Source organism: Ruditapes philippinarum, unplaced genomic scaffold, assembly GCF_026571515.1.
Source record: "Ruditapes philippinarum isolate M1 unplaced genomic scaffold, ASM2657151v2 ctg6783_1_1_1_1, whole genome shotgun sequence".
NCBI lineage: Eukaryota > Metazoa > Mollusca > Bivalvia > Venerida > Veneridae > Ruditapes > Ruditapes philippinarum.
Window position 1 is genome coordinate 8,553 of NW_026864930.1, and position 26,239 is coordinate 34,791.

At 34.1% G+C, this 26,239-nt stretch overlaps 1 protein-coding gene across 1 annotated transcript in view; it reads right to left on the minus strand.

Moving 5' to 3' along the window:
- Nucleotides 1–1,609: 1,609 nt before the first annotated feature.
- The window catches only part of LOC132727322 (60 kDa heat shock protein, mitochondrial-like), a gene marked incomplete at its 5' end in the record, with an annotated part of 34,168 nt that continues 9,538 nt past the window's right edge, over nt 1,610–26,239 (minus strand). Inside the window, 6 exon segments of the mRNA XM_060712756.1 lie at nt 1,610–1,834; nt 2,825–2,962; nt 10,105–10,312; nt 11,288–11,456; nt 15,698–15,791; nt 24,277–24,372. Coding sequence (XP_060568739.1) covers nt 1,625–1,834; nt 2,825–2,962; nt 10,105–10,312; nt 11,288–11,456; nt 15,698–15,791; nt 24,277–24,372 — 915 coding nt within the window.

Below are 26,239 nucleotides of genomic sequence, written 5' to 3' on the forward strand. Positions count from 1 at the left end.
TTCACTTCGCCCTATATGATCGGAAAAGCGAAATTCTAGTCGCCCTAAAATGTCTATGAAAGGTCTGTCTGACATATAAATTTCACCACTGTGTCTGGATAATACTGCCTGGAGGCAGATTTAATTGTGTAATCAGACGTAATAAGTACACGTGCTGGAGCATGGCCATAGAGACACTTGGAAACCTACATCGCTAAAAATAGGGCATTGATTGTACGTAAAATTTTTGGTAAATTAAAGCAGATGATAAAAAGCTAGCTAATTGATAATTAAGTTACCTCAAACATATTTATTTGTGTCTTATTTACAATATCCCCTATATGTTTTGTTTGATTTACAATATTCTCTAAACGTTCTGTTTGATTTACAATTTTCCCTATATGTCTTGTTTGATTTACAATATCCCCTATACGTTTTGTTTGATTTACTATTTCCCCTATATGTTTTGTTTGATTTACTATTTCCCCTATACGTTTGCCTGTCCATTCTTGTTATCAACATTACATTTATGATAGTAATTAATTACAACTGTATATTATGGCTATAAAAATAATATTCATCATTAAAACTGATGTAAATTGATTAAATTTGGATAATTATTACGACTTCTTAATTAATTGCATTTAAAAGTTAGAGTCAGAAACTGTTGAACCTAAAAAAAATAAAATTAAAAAATGTTGTGTTGATGTAATCAAATGCTTAAATAAACTTCATTGAGCAACTAGTACTTCATTTAATATCATCATAGCGACTTTCAAATACACATTTGCATGTACATATAAAGGTGTACATGTATATTTTGTTTCAGCCCTACACAAACCTTGACGACAGCGCGTAATTCAATGTCTTCTGCTGATGACATTCGCAGTTTGGTAGACATCAAGGTTAATGCTGGTTCGAAACAACCGTTCAACACATCATCTTAAAATTTACAGGAAATGACGTCAAGACGTTACACTAACGCTTTATCGCCAAATTTGCTTTAATTTTCTTCCTATAGAGACATCATGTATTCTTTACAATACAGCGTGCTTCAAGTCACAGAACAATGGTTGCTATGGACACGGTGTATTCGTAGGAAAATTTTGATAATTATTCAACAATATGGAAATGTAATTGCACACATTTCGTTTTACCTCTGAGTTTTCATGCTATTCAATAAAGTAATTTGGTTTTTAGAGGATAATTCCGCGAATTTATCAATCAGCCCTCGTATTTTTAATAATTAGAGACTGTTTTGGAAGTATATTTCACTAATTATTGTGTTCTTTATTGAAAAAATGTACAGTTCTAATGAAACTTTGTTGGATTTTTTTATTACTTTAAATCCACTTCAATGTTTGGCAACTGTAATGCACTGCTAGTTTCAAACTAGCAAAATCTGTTATTCTTTGAGTTTCTATGAATGTTTGATATATATTGAAATTTTTGTTTACAAATTACAATTGACCTGACAATTGTTGATAGGTAAATAAGTTTTAACTAGAAATGTGTTTTGCTTTGGGAGCAAAGTTAATCATCAACATCATCAACACCATCAATCATGGACAGGACCTCAAGATAACTAATATTTAGACCCAGTAAAATTTGGAAAAAATCAATACAACTTCTAGTTCTACTCCATTTAAACATCAACAGTTTTGAAGACAATAATTTTACCTGTTTTTTGATCTTCATTTGTAGCTTGTACATTATCTAGAGCAGGTAAACATCTAAGGAGAGCACATCCTCCACCTGGTACAATACCTTCCTCTACAGCTGCTTTAGTAGCATTGAGAGCATCATTAACACGATCCTTCTTCTCATTTACTTCAACTTCACTTGTACCTCCAATCTATATATAGATCAAAACAAAAACAAACTAACAATGAAATAAATGTTCATTTTTTAAATTTTTTTACCTCGTTTGGTTTTAAGTCCGTGTCAAAATCATGATTGGTGTTTCAGCTTTCCAGGTGGTCGCAGGTCAAAGACTACCCTTCATATATGACTTCAGGTAAAAAGGAAAGGCACACATTGTTACACTGAACTCCAGAAGCTCAAATGTTAAAATACACATAAAAATACAAAGAGGGCCATAACGGCCCAAAATCACTCACCAGAAACAACTGTTTTTCAGTGTTAGAATAAATCTACCGAAAGGCAAATCCAGCCCAACTTAAACTTGCCCCTCCAGTTACATGTATATAGGTTTCCCGACTGATTGTTATTTGTCTTCTAAGAATGCTTTAGACTAAGCTTGCTGGTCATCCATAAATTACTTTTGTAGAAGCTATTTAAAGGTTTTTTTTTTTTTATTTTTAACTCTCAAGGACCCTTAAAGGGACCAATCACATTAATTTGAGCAAACTTGAGAAAAAAAAGAGACATAACATACATGGTATCATTTCAGTAGAAGAAGTTTATTACAGAGACAAAGGAGACAATTAAAATGACATGAGCAAATTAAAATGTGACTGTCACAAGGATGCTACAGACCAAATTTGAATTAAATTCACCCAGCAGTTTCAGAGATGAATGTTGACTCATGACGAACGCTGGAGCATCCCCCTTTACTAATAGCTCATCCTGAACCTTGAGCTAATAAAGACTTGCCTTCATGTACTTAACATTATCACAACTTAGTTTCATACTGCATTACATGAAAATTATCAGCTGAGCGCTTAAGTAACTATTTTTCACTGCATAGAAAAGTTCACTAAAATCTTTTTCTAAATTTATGTCCTTCATATTCACAAGAATTTAAAAGTATTTTCTTTTACATTCAAAAAAGTAAATTAGTTGCCCTTAATGGGTTATTATATAGTTATGATGTCAAACTAACCTTCAACACTGCAATACCATTGGATAATTTTGCAAGTCTTTCATTCATTTTTTCCTTCTCGTATTCAGATGTAGATAGTTCAATATCTTCCCTGATCTGATTTATTCTTTTCTCAATATCAGCTGAATCTCCCTTACCCTGCAAAATTAAGTTAAATAATGCATATACTAACCATTCATACTGAAATATTTCAACAATACCAGTACTGATTTACTGACCTATTTACTGACATACCAGTACAGAAAAATTCCAATCATACCAGTACTGAGACTACCCAACTATACTAGTACTGAAATATTTCAACAATACCAGTACTGATTTAGTTACCTGAGAAATAGGCTACAAAGTCACAGTGGAGCCCCTCTCCAACCAGTAAGCAGAATTTGAAACAAGATGGCCATGATGGCCCTGAAGTCGCTCACCTGTATATAGGTCCCCAGAGCGGGGCCAGTTTAAACCCCAGGGCTTTTATTTGAACAAACTTGGTAGACACCCATTAGAAGATGTTTCATGCTAAACATCTAAGGTCTAGCTGGTCAAGTTTTTTCTTTACACATATAGTTAAAAACAATGACACACCTGGGGCAGGGCCAGTTTTGACCCAAGGGCTTTTATTTGAACAATATTTGTAGACACTTACTAGAAAATGTTTCATGCTTAATATCTAAACTCTAGCTATACAGGTTTTTTCAAAGAAGATTTTTAAGTTTTTGCTATACACATATAAGGAAAATCAATGTCACCAGGGCGGGGCCAATTTTGACCCCAGGGCTTTTATTTGAACAAACTTTGTAGACACTCACTAGAAGATGCTTCGTGCTTAATATCTAAACTAGCTATTTGAGTTTTTTCAAAGAAGATTTTTTAAGTTTTTGTTATACACATATAAGGAAAATGAATGACCCCCGGAGCGGGGCCAATTTTGACCCCAGGGCTTTTATTACAACAAGCAAATTCGTTGAATTTATATCCCCCGCCGAGTACTGGTTATTATTAACACAACAACTGAAGACATAAGGCTTTATTTATATATTAATCATGGCATAAACTGTAATATTCTTTGAACTTGAAGCCTTGTACCTTCAAACAAGAAGAATTTTTAAGTTTTCACTATATACATATAAGGAAAATCTATGACCCCCTGGAGTGGGGCCAATTTTGACCCCAGGGCTAAAATTTGAACAATTTTGGTAGAGGACCTATAGCAGAGCTCCAGATAATTTTTTTGGCCAAGGGGTTTTTACCCCTCAAAATTTAGAGTGAGGGGTAAAATGCAAAATCTGAAAAACTTAAGGGGTAAAATCTGTCAAAAAGCATTTTGCATTTTTTATAAACAAATTAAACTTATTGTTTTGGTTTGTTTGTTTGTTTTCTTTTTTTTTTAAGAAAAACCTTTACAAATAAAATACTGATTCAATGTGAAACAATACAAAACATGCCCTGTAAAGTCAGACTTCCAGAGTATACTGGAACTCAAGTTTAGGATACACAACAAAATTATCAGGACTTCCATTTTCAAAATTTGGAAGTCAAAGACTTCAAAATCTCTGATATTGGAAGTCACATTATATAGGTAAAGAAGGAAAAGTATTAGATTTTTAGAAGTCACAGGCCAAAATGAAGGAGTAAATGACTCCCAAACTTCCACTAGTGGAAGCCCTGAAATTATTTTATTTTCTAGGAGTCAATATTTTTCTTTCTTTATTTCTGTTGGCAAACTTCAGTTTGAACAATTATAGTTGAAATTAGAATTTAAAAATAATAAACAAGATTGTTTTTTTTATCTTTCCTTAAAAAAAGTATTGGTCTGAGAGAAAATTGTCCTTAACTGTAGACTGAGTACGAAAATATTGATAACTGTAGACTGAGTACGAAAATATTGAGTACAAAACTGCAGGTGAAAAACATGTTATTTTGTCCCAACAACAAAAGTGAAAGAAATATATTTTTACTTATATTGAGGCATAAGCATGTCAATAGATGCCTTAACAAACCTAATACTATGTTAACTCCTACAAAGATTATCTGGCACAAATTTTATCAATAATTTCACAGGTTGATCTACGGGAGTTACCTCCCTTCTGTACTTCCTGCTACTTTCGTTTTAACATGCGTTGTTGACAACAGAATTTTTAGTTTTCAATGCAATAAAATGGAAATTTATTGTATTTTTTGTGCTCAGAACATCCTCTTTCTAAATAATTCTATTCTTTCACTCTTAAATTTTGACATACAAGCGTATTTTCATTTTGTTGTGCGTATCTTTGACGCACGAATTTTGAAAGTGGTGAGTATTTTAGATTTTCTATGCGTATTTTACGCTTATACGCACGCTATCTGGAGCTCTGCCTATAGGTTATATATCATATACCAAATATCAAAGCTCTAGGCCTTGTACTTTCAGACAAGATTTTTTAATTTTGCATTTAGGAAACTCCTTTTCTGGCCCTGTGACCTACTTATGCAACAGACCGGAACCATTTGATCAACTTTGGCAGGGGACCACCCTAGGATCATTCCTGTAAAGTTTGGTTGCTGTGCAGTCATTTGTTTCTGAGGAGATGTTGTTTAAAGAAATTGCTGACGACGCACGACGACGGACGGTGGGGGATCACAATAGCTCACATAGATGTAAAAACATCTTAATCTCCAGACTTCTTTGCCATTTTCAAGGCATCAAGAAGGGATCTCACAATTTTCAAATATTTTTAAATGTTATTGTAACAAATCATTTTAATTCTTCTTTAATAAAAACTAGAAATGTGTCCATAGGACACGGGTGCCCCCACCGCGCCACTGTTCTGTCAATCTTATGACTCTAGGTCAAATATTTTTTGAAAACTAAAAATCTTTTTACTAAGTAAAGGGCAAGAACTTTACAAATACTGAATAAATCCCCAAGCAAACCCCAAGTTGAAAATTGCAAATTTATACTACTGTAATTCAAGGGCAATAACTCTAACAAAACTGAAAAAAATCCACATGCAAAGTCCCAGGTTCATAGCATCACAGTGAGGTGAATCATTATTCCTGTAATTTAGTGATGTTGATCATTATTCCTGTAAAGTTGGTCGATTCTAACTCAAGCACTCAAGGATCAAATAACAACATAATAAAACAGGTTTTACTAAGTCAAGGGAAATAACTCTACAAATACTGGATAAATTCACAAGCGAAACCCCAGGAACAAACTAAATATGCTGAGCAACTTTCCAATAAGGTTTAATGACCCTATGTCAAATCCTTTTTGAGTTACATGCGACACATGTTGAAAATTGCAAACATTTTCTAAGTCAAGGGCAATAACTCTAAAAATACTAAATAAATCCAGACGAAAATACCCAGGTGCACAACTACACATGCTGATCAACATTCCTGTAAAGTATCATGACTCTAGGTCAAATACTTTTTGAGTTACATGCGACACAAGTTGAAAATTACAAAATTTTACTAAGTCAAGGGCAATAACTCTAAAAATACTAAAAATATCCAGACGAAAATACCCAGGTGCACAACTACACATACTGATCAACATTCCTGTAAAGTTTCATGACTCTAGGTCAAATACTTTTTGAGTTACATGCGACACAAGTTGAAAATTACAAAATTTTACTAAGTCAAGGGCAATAACTCTTAAAATACTAAAAATATCCAGACGAAAATACCCAGGTGCACAACTTCACATGCTGATCAGCATTCCCATAAAGTTTCGTTGAATTCCAGCCATAAGTTGCAGAGAACTACTCCGGAAACGAAATTTGGACAAAATTTTACTGAGTCAAGGGCAATAACTCTAAAAATACTAAAAATATCCAGACGAAAATACCCAGGTGCACAACTTCACATGCTGATCAACATTCACATAAAGTTTCGTTGAATTCCAGCCATTAGTTGCAGAGAACTACTCCGGACACGAAAGAAGATGTTTCAAGCTTAGTATCTAAACTCTAGCTATTTGATTTTTTCAAAGAAGATGTTTTAAGTTTTTGTTATACACATATAAGAAAAATCAATGACCCCCGGGGCAGGGCCAATTTTGACCCCAGGGCTCTTATTTGAACAAACTTGGTAGACATCCATTAGAACATGTTTCATGCTAAATATCTTAGCTCTAGCTCTTTGGGTTCTTTAAAAGAAGATTTTTTAAGTTTTTACTATATGCATATAGGGAAAATCAATGACCCCCCGGGCGGGGCCAATTATGACCCCAAGGCTTTTATTTGAACAAACTTGGTAGACACCCATTAGAGGATGTTTCATGCTAAATATCTTAGCTCTAGGTCTTTGGGTTCTTTACAAAAAGATTTTTTAAGTTTTTACTATATGCATATAGGGAAAATCAATGACCCCCTGGGGCGGGGCCAATTTTGACCCCAGGGCTTTTATTTGAACAAACTTGGTAGACACCTATTAGAACATGTTTCATGCTAAATATCTTAGCTCTAGCTATTTGGGTTCTTTAAAAGAAGATTTTTTAAGTTTTCACTATATGCATATAGGGAAAATTAATGACCCCCTGGGGCGGGGCCAATTTTGACCCCAGGGCTTTTATTTGAACAAACTTGGTAGACACCCATTAGAGGATGTTTCATGCTAAATATCTTAGCTATAGGTCTTTGGGGTCTTTTAAAGAAGATTTTTTAAGGTTTTACTATATGCATTTAGGGAAAATCAATGACACCCTGATATTTAAAGTTTTTTTCTTTTGGTTGCCATGGCAACCAGAGTTCTGCATGGAATTAAATTCTTTGAACAATTTTCAAAGGTGACCACCAAAGGAACATTCATGTGAAGTTTGGATGAAATTGGCTTAGTGGTTTATGAGGAGATGTCATTTAAAGTAAAAGTTTACGGACGGCGGACGAAAAGCGATCACAAATTAGCTCAGCCTGTCACTTTGTGACAGGTGAGCTAAAAAAGGACAGCTTAATCTAAACAATTTTTGTACACTGTCACCAAGGAAATTTTTGTGTAAAATTATTTCAAAATTGAACCAGTGGTTTAGATGTTGTTTAAATATGTTTTTTCTTCTTCTAATTGTAGAGGGCAACTAGATGACCTTACATAGTATGATACCAAATATCAAAACACTAGGTCTTGTGATTTTTGAGAAGAATTTTTTTCTAATTTTCTTAAATAACTCTCAATAAAACTAATTGGGCTCCTGGTGACCCTAGGGGCATAATTTGAACAATCTTTGTAGAGGACCACTAGATCATGTTACATAACAAATATCAAGGCTCTAAGCCTTGTGGATTTTGACAAGGAAATTTTTAAAGATATTTTTTAATCAATAAGCCCCCTGACAGGGCCACTTTTCATTCAGGGACACAATTAGAACAATCTTTGTAGAGAACCACTAATCATGTTACACAAAAAAATTGATTTTCAAATGATTTAGAGCAAAATACACTCACAGTAACAAAAATTATCTCAGGAACTCTAGGACATCTTCAGGGTTATCACAAGAACTCCTGGACATTTGAAAAATTGGGTATGAGTTTGTTAGCCAAGGCTTTATGTTTGCAACTTTACATTATAATTAGGGAATTACGTATGGCATAGCTCATGCAAAGCTCTAAGCCTTGTACCTTTAGACAAGAGGATTTTTTTTAAGTTCTTACTATATGTACATAGTGGAAATCAATGACCCCCAGGGCTATAATTTGAACAATCTTTGTCTTCTGCAAAATATCTATGCCCTAGGCCTTGTGGGTCTTTACAAGATTTTTTAAATTTATTTTTTACATGGCAATCACATTTCTGCATGGAATCAAATAAGGTTGCTAAATAGTAAGTTTGATTACAATATCTCATTTTTAACTAATGTTACCTTCCAGAAACAATTTTTCTATTTTTAGTAATGGTGACATTGACCCCAGGGGTTCCAAATGTGTGACAAAAATCGTCATATTTCTGTGCTTATAATGTATGAAGTTAGGGAAGCATTATATATATATGTCTTGCACTTCCAATGAAAGTTTGTCATATTGCATCAGGCATGTGTTTTATATCAACATCAGAACTGTGAGAAATTTTTTATTGTCATTGACAACTTATTTTGTAATAAAGATGATGTGTTACGTTTGCAAAATGATGAAAATTGATTATATAGATCAAACAAGTGACAATTTTCGCTGGCTAAGTTCATATGTTACAGTGTGTAATGCCCATATTGCCAAACAATCATCAATACAGGAAAGTGAACACTGTTTTTAATCTACACCATAGTTTTACCAGTGTATAGCAACAATATAAACTGGTGGTAAATGGTGTATCATGCAAAGGATTAATGAAACAAGAGGGCCATGATGTCTCTTATATCGCTCACCTGATTAAGGCTATTGATTGCAAGGAACAATCAATATTGTTAACCATGAATGAAATGCAAATACAATGTCTTATACCTACATACAAACAAGAGGGCCATGATGGCCCTTATATCGCTCACTTGTATATAAATTTTTTACTATATACATATAAGGAAAATCAATGACCCCCCTGGGGCAGGGCCAATTTTGACCCCAGGGCTTTTATTTGAACAAAAATGGTAGACACTCATCAGACAATGTTTCATGCCAAATATTTAAGCTATAGCTCTTCATTTTTTTTAAAAAGAAGATTTTTTAATTTTTTACTATATACATATAAGGAAAAGCACTGTCCCCCCTGGGGCAGGGCCAATTTTGACCCCGGAGCTTTTATTTGAACAAACCTGATAGACAATCACAAAAGATAGTTCATGCCAAATATCGAAGCTCTATCTCTTTGGTTTTTTATTTAAAGAAGATATTTTAGGTGTTTTCTTTCGATTGCCATGCAACCAGAGTTCTGCATGGAATTATATTCTTTGAACAATTTTTAAAGGTGACCACCAAAGGACCATTCATGTGAAGTTTGGATGACATTGGCTAAGCAGTTTATGAGGAGATGTTGTTTGAAGTAACACTTTTGTGATCACTTTTCGTCCGTCTTCAGTAAAGCTCACCATGTCACTTTGTGACACATGTCATATATTACTTGATATGTTATGGAAAGGTACTAAGACCTTTGTTTTAGACAGGGTCTTATATTCCCTGATTTATAGTGCAGCTACATTTTCTTGTCATGGAGAAGACAAAATATGCATCTTCGTCCTTTATAATCATTACAAAAAAAATTGCAGTTTTGAACAATGTCTCATAACTTTTAGAAATGTCTCACAAGTTTTCCAACAAGTGGAGACATAATCTTATTTGTAAAAATTCTTTCCCTATCTCTACTTTTCAAGTAAAACCAACCTTCATCATCAAAGTATCATCTTTAGTGATAGTAACTTCACCAATACCACCAAAGTCTTGCATCTGAATATCCTCCAACTTATACATATCTGCCTCATCCCCAAACACCACACCTCCACTAGCAACTGCCATGTCACGTAGAGTATTCTTACGATTGTCACCAAATCCAGGGGCCTTAACTGCAACAACTTGAAGTCCAACCTTCAATCTACAATATACCAATAGTTTTTTATATAGATATAAATAATTAAAACATTAGTAAGGACAAAAGATATGCCTAAAAAAAGCACACTATTTTTCAGTGGTTTTTAAATGAACTTACTGAAATGCAAATGCAGCTCAACTTCAACTTGTCCCTCTAGTTATATAGTTTTACGACACTGATTGTTTTTTTTTCCTCATAATAAATAAGGAACATTTCACGAATGGCCCAAGTTTATTGGTACTGTACATCTGGCAAGTAAAGCATGTCAACTCACTTCTAATTTTATTTTTATACTGGAGCCTTTTTATAAAAGACTACCTAAGAATGCTACAAAGTTCAATTTGTTCAGTAAAAGATGTTGAAAAGTTTTTCTATTTTTAGCTCTAGAGACCCCTAAAAATGGAGAATCAAATTAATATGAGCAAATTTGATAAGACTACCCAAGAATGCTACAGACAAAGTTTTGAGATCATCCATCAATTAGTTCAGTAGAGGATTTTTAAAGGTTTTTTTTTTCTATTTTTAGCTAAAAAGGGCCAAATAAATTATTATGAGCAAATCTGATAAAAGACTAACTACTTAAGAATGCTACAGACAAAGTTTGATGATAATTCATCAATAAGTTAAGTAGAAAATGTTTAGAGGTTTTTCTATTTTTAGCTTAAGTGGCCCCTAAAAAGGGGCAATCAAGCTTTGTTGTGTGGGGCAATTAGAAATTAGGATTTGAATTTACTAGGCTGGTCGGATTACCAGATTGAAATATTCACTAGCCCAAAAGACATTTCACTAGCCCGATTCATTTGTTCAAAACCGTTGTTTATATTGCCCATAAAAATACAGTAGCCTTGTCGGGCTTGTTACTGTGAAAAGTTGGTAGCCTGAGGAGAAATTTAGTAGTCTGGGGCTATAGGACTACTGCTAATTTCGAATACTGGTGGGGGTATAATAAATTTCTGTATAATAACACTTTTTACAAACCTATTCAGCACAAGTGTGCTTAAAGCTTCACCGTCCACATCTTCAGCAATAATGACAAGTGGTTTACGGGCCTGGTTGGCAAGTTCTAGAGCTGGTATAATTGACTGAATACTGGAGATCTTTTTCTCACTGAGAAGAATAAGGGCATCCTGAAACTCACATTTGGCTCCTATAACATAAAATTCACATCCCTGAATCGAGATTCTGTTTAAACTTATCTTATACATGTTTTAATTTATCAATGCTTAATTCACTATTCTCTTTTCTACTTCAAACTAGAAGGGGTTTTTGTCACAAAAAGATATGTCTCCTAAAACAAGGTATGGTACTGATCACTCCTGTGAACTTTAGTCAAATCCCACCAACAGTTTGACCTTTGAAAGCCAGGCAAGATTTTTCTATTGATAGCTCTAACAGCCATTTTGTGCAGCAAAGCAGAACAAGCCAGCAATATTCACAAGGGATGATACTGATCACTCTTGTGAAGTTTCATTGAAATCCCGCCAGCAGTTTGACCAGTCAGACAAACAAGATTTTTCAATTTTAGCTCTGGTGGCCATTTTGTGCAGCTAAGAGGAACTTGCCTGCCATATGCACAAGGTAGGGATGGTATAGATTAGGGGTACCACATTCAGAAAAGAAATATAACCCTTTAAACGGCAACCTTAAAACCCTGTTAAACATAAAACTGACCATATAAGGAAGTTCTTAGATGTTCAAAATCAACTTTGTTTCTAATGACAAGATATATCATTTTGTTTGTATTTTATAGTACTCAAATTGAGAATTCCTTTGCAATCAGATAGTATGTAATCGGAAAAAAATACGATGTTGTGTACAATTTAAATAAAACAAAATGTCATATCTTTCTTGTTATAAAAATTAAGGTAAGGTTTAAATTCAAATTTAAAACTTTCTCGGCTCTTTGTCTAACTTCAATATTAAACTTGGTTCCCAGTTATTAAATTTTCTAACCGGCTTTAGCTAAAAACCGACCATACCTGTTTAAACGAAAAAAAATGACACCCTTAGTACATTGACCATTAATGTAAAAAATTTAACTAATTCAGTAAACAGGAAGTGGATAAGACACAGACCGTAATCAAATCCCACTGTATGGGACCATATGTTAATGCTGTATGCCAGATATCAAAAGGTTGTGATAAGAAGTTGATGAGAAAACTGTTACGAAAATTTCCCACCATTCACCATTAATGTTGAAAATTTAATTAAGTTGGTAAACAGGTAGTGGATGAGCCACAAACCTGAAAACAAATCCAAAAGTATGGGACCAAGTGTCAATGCAATGTCCATAAATCATTATTCCTGTGAAGTTGGTTGATTTTAACTCATGGAACAAAAAATACACCATAATGGAAAGATTTTTATCAAGTCAAGGAAATAACTCTAGAAATACTGGATAAATCCACTAGCAAAACCCCAGGTTAAATACCTTTGAGCTACACACGTCACAAATTGAAAATTGCAAATTTTTACTAAGCCAAGGGCAATAACTCTGACAAAACAGAAAAAAAATGAACAAGCGAAACTCTAGTGCAGAACCTCACATGCTTATCAACATTCCTGTAAAGTTTCATGACTCTAGGTCAAATACTTATGAGCTACGTGCGACACAACTTGAAAATTACAAATTTTTACTTAATCAAGGGCAAAATCTACAAATACTAAATAAATCCACACAAAAATACCCAGGTGCAAAACTACACATGCTGAGCAACATTCCTATAAAGTTTCAAGACTCTAGGTCAAATACATTTTGAGCTATGTGTGACACAAGTTGAAAATTGCAATTTTTTTACTTAGTCACAGGCAATAACTCTACAAATACTAAATAAATCCACATGAAAATACCCAGGTGCACAACTACACATGCTGAGCAACATTTCTGTAAAGTTTCATGACTCTAGGTCAAATACTTATTGAGCTACGTGTGACACAAGTTGAAAATTGCTAATTTTTACTAAGTCAAGGGCAATAAATCTGACAAAACAGACTAAATCCACAAGCAAAACCCCAGGTGCATAACTTCACATGATGTGTAATATTCCTGTAAAGTTTCATGACTATAGGTGAAATACTTCTTGAGCTACGTGCGACACAAAATGACTGACAAAGGTAAATCTAAATGCCCCCCCCCCACCCCCAGGGGGGCACAAAAAGTCAAGCTAAGAATGGATGGCACAGTTTCATAACTTGGCTGTACATTGTATTGAGAGAAAAAAGTGGAAATTATGGAGCCATTAATATAGATAAAACTTCAGATATATTCAACTTGCCAGTTTAGGTTAACCATATTCATTTTTTTAAAGTGCTGTAAAGGGCAATAACTTGGAAAAAAAAAAAAAAGAAATGCAGAGTATCAGTTCTTATGCACTGCACTTTTTCTTCATGAGATCTATCATCCTATGAAGTTTCAAGTCCATAACTTTTATACTTTCGGAGAAATGGCCTGGACAAAAATTAAGTATGAAAATTAACAATGGGCCATAACTCAAAAATTAAGAAATGCAGAATACCGATTCTTGTGCACTGCACTTCTTCTTAATGAGATCTATCATCCTATGAAGTTTCAAGTCCATAGCTTTAAATTATACTTAAGGAGAAATGGCCAGGACAAAATTAAAGTATGAAAATAAACAAAGGGCAATAACTCAAAAAATAAGAAATGCAGAGTAACTGTTCTTGAGCACTGCACTTCTTCTTAATGAGACCTATCATCCTATGAAGTTTCAAGTCCATAGCTTTTTTAGTTGAAGAGAAATGGCCTGGACAAAATTAAAGTATGAAAATTAACAAAGGGCAATAACTCAAAAAATAAGAACTGCAGAGTACTGGTCCTTGTGCACTGCACTTCGGGTTATTGAAAGAAGCATGCATACCAAGTTTGAAGTCAATCAGACTTATAGTGACTGAGTTATGCTCCGGACAAGCTTTAGGGAACGCCGACAAAAGTAACCCCTATATGTCACCTTTTCAAGGCGACACAAAAATGGACGTCATAGTTAGGCATCTTGCCCAGATCATGTATTTTATATTGAGTAGTGTGAAAATTATGTAGCCATTGATACAGGTAGAACTTAAAGAACAAGCAATTATCATAGTATTGCAAGCAATCCATAAGTCCCCTACCGGTTAGAAACCCATCAACATTCTGAAGGGCCATTGGCCATTCACTAATGTTTCAATTTTTCTCTATTTTAAGTAAATTTGTTGGAAAAGTTCTTTAAAAGTGATCACAGGAAACAGTTTTTATGAACAGACAGACAGATGGACTGAAGGACACTCTAAAGTTAATATTTGAAACATCCCTGTTACCAAAATATAACATTTTAAAAGCAAAATTCTTAAAGAGGAGATAACTCTTGAATTAAAGATGCAATTTCATAAAAAATTTCAGCTCTTTTTGACTAATCACAAATATTGTTATATTTGCCATGTTTTAAGCCTATTTGTTGCCAAGGCAACAGATATTTTTTCAAAAATAGGAAGAACAGATAAGACATGCATAATCTCAAGACTGCTATCTACCCATATGTCAAGTTTCATAAAAATATTTCCAGTACTTTTTGCGTTATCACTGGATCCAGTTTATGTGTAAAATTTGCCATATTTTCAGCCTATTTGTTGCCATGGCAACCAGAATTTTCAACATAGGAAGAAAAGAAAAAGACGTGCATAATCTCAAGACTGTCATCTACCCATATGTCAAGTTTCATAAAAATATTTCCAGTACTTTTTGCGTTATCACTGGATCCAGTTTATGTGTAAAATTTGCCATATTTTCAGCCTATTTGTTGCCATAGCAACCAGAATTTTCAACATAGGAAGAAAATAAAAAGACGTGCATAATCTGCCATCTATCCATATACCAAGTTTCATAAAAATATTTTCAGTACTTTTCAAGTTATCGCGGGATCCAGTTTTGTGGACGGACGGACTGACAGACAGACAGATGGACAGACGGACGGAGGGTAAACCTAAAGTCCCCTCCGTTAAACCGGTAGGGGACTAAAAATACAACTTGCTGTTCTAGGTTAACCTTGTATGGATGAACAAATTATTAGATGCCTGGGAGCAAAAAAAAAAAAAATCTTTTCTATTCATATTGGCTACTGTATAAGAAACACAGTACAAAGATGAAACATGGTTTTTTTGATGATTTTGTCAACTTCCTGTTTTGAATTTAGAGGTAAGTAATAATAGATTTACAAATATAACCATATTTCCTTTTTACTTGAAATTTTATTTAATTTTACCATCTGGAAGAGATTGGCAGTTAGTCTGATCAATAACACAATTTGTAACTGATTTAAAACCATTTTGTTTATTAAACACTGCTTTGAGATCCTTGAAAATGGCAAAAGCTAAAATGTTGAACCAAAAACTTACCCTTTGAGGAATTGATAAAATATGGTGAAATATATCCTCTGTCAAACTTCATCCCTTCAATAGTCTCTAGCTCATCTTTCAATGTTTTCCCATCCTGACAAAAACATACATGTATATATACATTTTATAGTTACAAACACAATATTCAGTTTAGCATATCAAAAGGCTACTTAGTATCAATGCCATTTTCTGTTCATACAAAATTGTAAAATGACAGCTCTTCCAAAGTGTAAACAAAATGAAAAATTGTGTTAATACCTATTCAGTTGATCATTAATAACAAACATTAGGGCCCTAATATCGCTCACCTGAATATGAATATTCTCCATGACAGATAACAAGTAATATTGTAAACTATAAATGGAAGCAGATATAAAATCTAAATATTAAATTGATATCACAAAGTTCATATTTGTATCTGAAAGAGTGCATGTGTAAAAATCTTGCATAGGGAAAACTACAATTCCATATCACAGTTTGCTTTACAAAATTAATGATTTCCTTGGAAGTCAGCGCCTGCTATGAAATTCAATAAAAGATTCACTGGTTGCTATGAAAAGTTAATGTTTGCTGGTTACTATGAAACTACAGTTTGCTATGAAAAGTCAATGGCTGCTAAGAAGTCACTGGTTGCTAAGGCAACTAAGCTTTAGCTTTTGTAGATTTAGAGAAAAGATTTTTTTTTCAAGTTTTGCATCATTCTTGGGGGCGATATCCGCCATTTCTCACAAACAAGAGGGCCATGATGGCCCTGAGGTCGCTCACCTGTATATAGGCTCCCCCAACCCCCACCCCCCCCAACGTTGCAGGGCCAATTTAACCCAAGGGCTTTTATTTGCACAAACTTGGTAGACACCCATAAGAAGATGTTTCATGCTAAACATCTAAGCTCTAGCTCATTGGGCTTTTTAAAAGAAGATTTTTTTTTAAGTTTTTACTATACACATATAGGTAAAAACAATGACACCCCTGGGGCCGGGCCAGTTTTGACTTTGACTTTGTGGACACTTACTAGAAGATGTTTCATGCTTAATATCTAAACTCTAGGGTTTTTTCAAAGAAGATTTTTAAGTTTTTGCTATACACATATAAAGAAAATCAATGACCCCCGGGGCGGGGCCAATTTTGACCCCAGGTCTTTTATTTGAACAAACTTTGTAGACACACACTAAAACATGTTTCATGCTTAATATCTTAACTCTAGCTATTTGGGTTTTTTCAAAGAAGATTTTTTAAGTTTTTGCTATACCCATATAAGGAAAAGCAATGACCCCCGGGGCGGGGCAAATTTTGACCCCAGGGCTTTCATTTGAACAAACTTGGTAGACACCTATTAGAACATGTTTGATGCTCAATATCTTAGCCATAGCTCTTTGAGTTCTTTAAAAGAAGATTTTATAAGTTTTTACTACATGCATATAGGGAAAATCAATGACCCCCCGGGGCGGGGCCAATTTTGACCCCAGGGCTTTTATTTGAACAAACTTGGTAGACACCCATTAGAACATGTTTCATGCTAAATATCTTAGCTCTAGCTCTTTGGGTTCTTTAAAAGAAGATTTTTTAAGTTTTTACTATATGCATATAGGGAAAATCAATGACCCCCCGGGGCGGGGCCAATTTTGACCCCAGGGCTTTTATTTGAACAAACTTGGTAGATACCCATTAGAACATGTTTCATGCTAAATATCTTAGCTCTAGCTCTTTGGGTTCTTTAAAAGAAGATTTTTTAAGTTTTTACTATATGCATATATAGGGAAAATCAATGACCCCCTGGGGCGGGGCCAATTTTGACCCCAGGGCTTTTATTTGAACAAACTTGGTAGACACTCACTAGAAGATGTTTCATGCCAAAAATATCTAAGCTCTAGCTCTTATGGTTTTTTAAAAGAAGATATTTAAAGTTTTTTCTTTCGGTTGCCATGGCAACCAGAGTTCTGCATGGAATTAAATTCTTTGAACAATTTTTAAAGGTGACCACCAAAGGAACATTCCTGTGAAGTTTGGATGAAATTGGCTTAGTGGTTTATGAGGAGATGTCATTTAAAGTAAAAGTTTACGGACGGACGCCGGATGAAAAGCGATCACAAAAGCTCACCCTGTCACTTTGTGACAGGTGAGCTAAACAAGAGCGATCAGTAATCACATGTGTCGCCTCATAATGGCCAATTTCATGTTAGGACAAATTTTGTAACAGACGGACAGACAGACGGACAGTGCACAACTAGACTTGGTACTGATCAATCATGTAAAGTTTGGATAAAATTGCACCAGTAGCTTATGAAGAGTAGTCCGGACAAGCTTTTGCGTATCTGGCAACACACAGAAAAAAACACCTTTTTATCAAAGGGCCATAACTCAGCCAAAAATCATTCAACCGGAAAACCCGTGCAATATGCGCAAGGACTTGAGCTACAGATCAATCCTGTAAAGTTTCATTGAAATTGCATAAGTGGTATAAGAGAACTAGTCCGGACAAACTTTAAAAATAAAAACTATTAAAGGGCCATAACTCTGACAAAAATCATTGAACCGGAAAATGCTGACAATATGCACAACTAGACTTGGTACTGATCATTCCTGTAAAGTTTGGATGAAATTGCACCAGTAGTTTATGAGGAGTAGTCCGGACAAGCTATTGTGTATCTGGCAACACACAGAAAAAAACACCTTTTTATCAAAGGGCCATAACTCGGCCAAAAATCATTCAACCGGAAAACCCTTGCAATATGCGCAAGGACTTGAGCTACAGATCAATCCTGTAAAGTTTCATTGAAATTGCTTCAGTGGTATAAGAGAAGTAGTCCGGACAAACTTTAAAATTAAAAATTTCTAAAGGGCCATAACTCTGACAATAATCATTGAACCGGAAAATGCTGACAATATGCACAACTAGACTTGATACTGATCATTCCTGTAAAGTTTGGATGAAATTGCACCAGTAGTTTATGAGGGGTAGTCCGGACAAGTTTTGTGACGGACGGACGGACAGACGGACAGACAGACGACGGAGAAGTGATCCCTATATGTCGCCACTACTCCGTAGAGGCGACACAAAAATCACCAAAATCTCAAAGAAATTTTTTAAATGAGAGGAAATCTCGAACAGCAATTTGAGGACAAATATGTCTTATCCCGATCTAAAGAATGCTCAAATTTCACAAAAATGTGATGAAAAATTCACAATTCCCATCAAAAATTTGATTTCAAATTGTTTATTTATGAAATTGATTTAAAAAAAACTCCTAAAAGTCGCCCAACACTTTGAATAATTTAGCCTAAAATAATTGCCGATCTGAGACCACGAATTCACCATACAGAAATACAGTATGATAGCTATATAGGGAAAATCAATGACCCCCTGGGGCGGGGCCAATTTTGACCCCAGGGCTTTTATTTGAACAAACTTGGTAGACACTCACTAGAAGATGTTTCATGCCAAATATCTAAGCTATTATCTATCTATAGGACTTACACAAAATACTTTTAATTTATTTTAATAAAAATTGTAAGATACAGACTCACATAAAAATGGATATGTCAAAAAATACCAGTAAATTTTGTCTCCAAAATGTCAAATAAACCATGGTAGACTCTTAATTTCGCCATAAATAACAGATTTGAAATATTTGTTTTACGAATCTTGAGGAAAAAACTGAAGATAAACATTCTTATATTGAACAAAAATATTTAATTTTATATAATTACAATAAACATCTAGAATTGTGAATGTTTCAGCAGAAAACAGACAAATATTCATTTGTCACATATTTTCGCGATGCTGTGATTAAAACAAGAGGGGCCATGATGGCCCTGAAATCGCTCACCTGTACATAGGCCCCCGGAGCGGGGCCAGTTTAAACCCCAAGGCTTTTATTTGAACGAACTTGGTAGACAACTATTAAAAAATGTTTCATGCTAAACATCTAAGGTCTGGGATTTTTAAAAGAAGATTTTTTAAAGTTTTTTCTTTACACATATAGTTAACAAGAGCACCGCTAGGCGGAGCATTATATGCCCGAAAGTGTTGTTTTTTTTTTAGTAAAGATGAAGCATTTGTAAGACATGGGACTAAAATAAAGTATTACCTCCTTCAAATAACAATCCTCCTTTGAAGTTTCAATATTGTGGTCCAAATGGAACTTTAAGTTATGCCCCAGAAACTGTTTTCAATTCTAAGGTAAAAGTGACCTTGACCTTTGACCTTGTGACCCCAAAATCATTAGGGGTCTTTTACCCAATATGGACAATCATACTATGAAGTTTAAACACAGTAGGCCAAATGATACTTAAGTTATATTCCGAAAACTGTTTTCAGTTTTAAGGTAATAGTGACCTTGACCTTGTGACCCCAAAATCAATAGGGGTCTTCTACCCAATATGGACAATCATCCTATAAAGTTTGAATATTGTGGGCTAAATGGAACTAAAGTCATGCTCAAGAAACTGTTTTCAATTTCTAAGTAATAGTGACCTTGACCTTTGACCTTGTGACCCCAAAATCAATAGGGGTCTTCTACCCAATATGGACAATCATCCTATGAAGTTTGAACACTGTGGGCCAAATGGAACTTAAGTTATGCTCCGGAAACTGTTTTCAGTTTTAAGGTCATAGTGACCTTGACCTTTGACCTTGTGACCCCAAAATCAATAGGGGTCTTCTACCCAATATGGACAATCATCCTATGAAGTTTGAACACTGTAGGCCAAATGGAACTTAAGTTATGCTCCGGAAACTGTTTTCAGTTTTAAGGTCATAGTGACCTTGACCTTTGACCTTATGACCCCAAAATCAATAGGGGTCTTCTACCCAATATGGACAATCATCCTATGAAGTTTGAATATTGTGGGCCAAATGGAACTTAAGTTATGCTCCGGAAACCAAATTGCTAACGGACGGACGGACGGACGGACGGACGGACGCCAGGGGGTATAACATAATATGTCCGAAATTCTTTCGGGCATATAAAAACAATGACACACCTGGGGCAGGGCCAGTTTTGACCCCAGTGCTTTTATTTGAACAATATTTGTAGACACTTTCTAGAAAATGTTTCATGCTTAATATCTAAACTCTAGCTATTCTGGTTTTTTCAAAGAAGATTTGAAAGTTTTTGCTATACTCGTATAAGGAAAATCAATGTCCCCTGGGGCGGGCCAATTTTGACTCCAGGGCTTTTATTTGAACAAACTTTGAAGACACTCACTAGAAGATGCTTCGTGCTTAATATCTAAACTCTAGCTATTTGAGTTTTTTCAAAGAAGATTTTTTAATTTTTGCTATAGTTTTACACATATAGGGAAAATGAATTACCTCCGGGTGGGGCCAATTTTGACCCCAGGGCTTTTATTTGAACAAACTTTGTAGACACTCACTAGAAGATGTTTCATGCTTAATATCTAAACTCTAGCTATTTGGTTTTTTCCAAAGAAGATTTTTTAAGTTTTTCCTATACACATATAAGGAAATTTGGAAAATCGATGACCCCTAATTTTGACCCCAGGGCTCTTATTTGAACAAACTTGGTAGACATCCATTAGAACATGTTTCATGCTAAATATCTTAGCTCTAGCTCTTTGGGTTCTTTAAAAGAAGATTTTAAAGTTTTTACTATATGCATATGGGGAAAATCAATGACCCCCTGGGGCGTGGCCAATTTTGACCGCAGGGCTTTTATTTAAACAAACTTGGTAGACACCCATTAGAAGATGTTTCATTCTAAATATCTTAGCTCTAACTCTTTTGGTTCTTTAAAAGAAGATTTTTTAAGTTTTTACTATATGCATATATGGAAAATCAATGACCCCCTGGGGCCGGGCCAATTTTGACCCAAGGGCTTTTATTTGAACAAACTTGGAAGACACCCATTAGAAGATGTTTCATTGTAAATATCTTAGCTCTAGCTCTTTTGGTTCTTTAAAAGAAGATTTTTTAATTTTTTACTATATGCATATAGGGAAAATCAATGACCCCCTGGGGCGGGGCCAATTTTGACCCCAGGGTTTTTATTTGAAAAAACTTGGTAGACACCTATTAGAAGATGTTTCATGTTGAATATCTTAGCTCTAGCTCTTTTGGTTCTTTAAAAGAAGATTTTTTAAGTTTTTACTATTTGCATATAGGGAAAATCAATGACCCCCTGGGGCGGGGCCAATTTTGACCAGTGGCCTTTTATTTGAACAAACTTGGTAGACACTCACCAGAAGATGTTTCATGCCAAAAATCTAAGCTCTAGCTCTTTGGGTTTTTTAGAAGAAGATATTTTAAGTTTTTTCTTTTGGTTGCCATGGCAACCAGAGTTCTGCATGGAATGGAATTCTTTGAACAACTTTGTTAAGGCTTCACACAAGGAACATCCCTGTGAAGTTTCATTATGATCTGCCTTATGGTTTCAGAGGAGATGTCGTTTTAAAAGTTTGAACGGACAACGGACGACGTACGAAGAGTGATCCTAATAGCTCACCCTGAGCATATGCTCAGTTGAGCTAAAAAGTTACCAAAAGGAATTTGAATCTTATTTAAAGGTGTGTTATAAATAACACTTAAAATGATGCTTATGAATAAAAATTACTTTAAGTATTGTTTATATTTGTGGATATGGAGATATTTGTCATTATGTGTACAGGTCACATGATATTCAATGAATATTTTTAAGTGAGAGCGTGTGTGGAGAGACTCATAAAGAAAACAGCATGTAATGATTTAGAAAATATTCTTCAAATCTCATCAATCACTTCTGTACAGTATAGTATTGTCCATTTGGAACATTGTCTGCATTTACTTGTTGTAGTAGATCTGCATGTATAATTCTTTTATATTTCAGAATTAAGGTGTAAAATATTTTTCACTATTAGAATTTAATTTATGTTTAAAATTCACTAAAGAAAGGGCATGGGATGTGTTAAAAAGTGAGAACAAAAAAATAACTGAAATAAATGCATCTTTTTATTTCCTCATTTGAAAAACAATGTTTACATATATAGTTATTTTAAAAAGTTAGAAATTTCCATATTTTTAACCTCGCCCATCATGAAAATTAAATCTCTCAAGGAAATCTAATTTCTCTTATTAAAATTCGACAAATGAGAAAATCTCTCACTAAAAATCCTGACCAGAATGATCCCTATTTTTACTACATTTATGTAAGAAAAATCTATGTTCCCCCATGGCGGGGCAATTTTGACCCGAGGGCTATAATTTGAACAATTTTTGTAGATGTCTACCAGACAATATTTCATACAAATATCAAAGCTAAAATTATGTTTTCTCTTGACATTTTGATAGTTAAATTTCAAGTAAAAGGCTAAAAGATTCAAATTAATATTTTCTGAAGCTTTGAGAAGTAACATGGTGATGGAAACATCACATTTGTATTGTCATATGTAAGGTGATAACTATTTTGGATAAATAACTGAAGTTTAATAGGAAAAATTAAAATGTTCAACATTTAGATGAACTGGATGAGACAATTTGTTGACTACGTGTAATAATGAGCATAAGCTGAACACAAAAATTATTTTACTTTACTCACTTATAACACATTCATAACGGTTATAACGTATTTACTAACAGTTACATATATCGGTTGACAATATGAATATGAAACGGTATGGAAAATATCCAACAAAATAGCGTAGGCCATAACTCACACAACTAGCTGCCTATTGCAGTGTTTTGACAATATTTTGGATTCAACAATGTGGGCTTTATTTGCATATGTGTCAAGATATCGTATTATCATTTATTCATGAATTTCAGCTTGCCAAAAGTGTTTCCAAAAAGGCAGTTTCAGCCGAAAATGGTTCTATATTTTTGCGAAAAAAAAGACACTCAACCTGATTTAAATTCATCTTCTGCAATTTTTATTGAAATAATTACTCCCCTTGAAAATGGTTAAAAATGCTGTACCGCCCTGTACGGGTGATTTGCTGTACGGTGAACCGTACTGAGTGAAAACGGTACGGTATACCATGAATACCGTTACACCCTTACTCCCTAGAACGGGCCAATTTTGACCACAGGGCTTTCATTTGAACAAACTTAGTAGACACCCACAAAATGAGGTTTCGTGCTAAATATCTAAGCTCTAGCTTTTTCGTTTTAGATGAAGATCTTCTTTTTACTATATAAGGAAAATCAATGACCTGGGGCAGGGCCAATTTTGACCTCTAGCTCTTTGGATTTTTTAAAAGTTTTTTTTTTCTTTCTGCTGCTAATGCAACCAGAGTTCTGCCTGGAATTCAATTCTTTGAACAATTTTCAAAGGTGACCATTCATGGAACAATCCTGTAAAGTTTGGATGAAATTGACTCAGTGGTTTATGAGATGTTGTATAAAGTAAAAGTTAACAGACAGACAAAGTACAGACACAGAAAAAATTGCCATCACAAAACCTCACCATGTCACTTTGTGACAGGTGAGCTAAGAACCTAAAAACTTCTCAACAAGACAGTCCCTATTTAAGTCATGTTTCAGAACAGATTGAAGCATTTGTTTGAATATTTAAAAATATTACTGGTGAAAAAATGGTTGACATCTTTTACGTTCAACATAATTTTACATTTATAACATTATATACCTTAACTGTGATGACACCATCTCGGCCAACTTTCTTCATAGCATCAGAGATTAGATTACCAATTGATTTGTCTCCATTTGCTGAGATTGTTGCAACCTGAAAGAAGAAAACACTTTTTTACTGTGAAATCATTATTATTCATGGGGCATGAATTTTCGTTGGTTTTCGTGGATAGGACCAGACGAAATTTTATCTCAACAAATACTTCTTACCTTGTTTCTGTTACATATATCACAGCATGCGTCGGCGCTTTTTTGGCCGATTTTTTGTGGTATGAATGTATACTAATAATCAGGTCAGTGACAAATTAAATTCATACATAGTTCAGTTTTGCAATATTTAAGAAACTTGAAAAAAACCGATTGTATGTCTTCAGCTTGCTGTCACAAATGTTCGTCACATATAAACATCTGGGGGACTACTTGATCCTTGTAGGCTACTTGATTGTGTTAGCTAGAATACGTGACATAATCGAGTAAATGTGGGAACCGAGTGCATTAATTAGCGCCAATAAAACTTTACAGTGTTGATATAATCCATTTAAATAAATTTCAATGTGTATTTGTGTGACTGCTATTCAGAAAATATCAAAGAAGCCGCTGTCTTTTTACTAGATGCACACATACATATCTAACTGTATTGAGCCACTTACTTGTATTAATTTATATCACGGATTTATATTACAAGGATCGGACACTTTCGTTTAGCTTAAAGTCCCGTCGCGCGCATGCGCGGAATCGGATAAAGGTGGACAGAATGAGATGGCGGAACGCGCGGAGTACGAAATATGACAGATTTTCACCGGAGTATGTGGTGTTATTGCAGCTTTGTGAAAAATTATACACATATGAATGTATTGATGCAGTATTATTTTGTGTCGCTAAAGTATTAATATATGAAAATATGCTGATAGAACGCTGCAACGCTTAGTTAAAAAATACCTAATTTAAAAAATACTCGCCTATTGTTTAGGCATACTCTCTACACTTCGCCGCCCTTTTACTTCAAGCACGAATTATTACCGCGATTCAGAATAAGATAATTATTTTTTACATGGTTTAATGATGGCATTGCAAAAAAATGTTTCTTGATTGCTAAAAAACTTTTAAAGAAATTCATGTTTGAAATGTGTCTTTATTTCTGTGAATTATTTCCAAATGATTTGTACATTTTTTATTTGATTACCTGTATATTAGTATAAATATAGTAAATATTCCACTAATAAGTGTATTAAATATATTTTCAGACCATTCTAGACAAGCATTCCTATAGATGAATTCATTAGATTGGCAAGGAAGAAACTTTTATTGGCATAGAGAACAGCTGTTTTATAATATTATTTTTTATTTTGACACATACTTTTTTCATGGTTATCCTTAACAAATCACGTCAAATGATTTATTTATCACATGTTTATTTTCATTATTTTTCAGAAAAAGGACTATACAAATTTAGTTGTATATTTTCAATTTCATTTATAAATGTTAATAAAGAAAATAGATTTACATTGTATTTATATATATCCTCTTCAGAATCATTTTCTTACCACATATATGCCATGGACTGTAGTTAAAGAACGCGCATATACAAAATATACATTCAAATTCTATTTGTTTTTGAAGATTGAGTGTTGCAATTATCACATGTAACCTGGTAATGAAAGTTTGGAAATTAAGTTTTTTAATTATCACTTAAACCCCCCCCCCCTTCAAAAGTAATTAAACTTGAAAGAAATTTAAGCGATGTGTAAAAAATAATCAACAGTTACTTTTATTTCGCAAAATACTGACTCAAACTGTAAATATTTTTATTGTTTTTCTAGCGTTACATTAAAAAGTAGACATTCAAATAAAAAGAATAATTAAAATATACGGATTAAAATATACGACTGACATTAAAAAGGCCCGAATCGAGACAGCCACACGATTTTACGATGATTGTCTACTTCACTGCACCGACATTT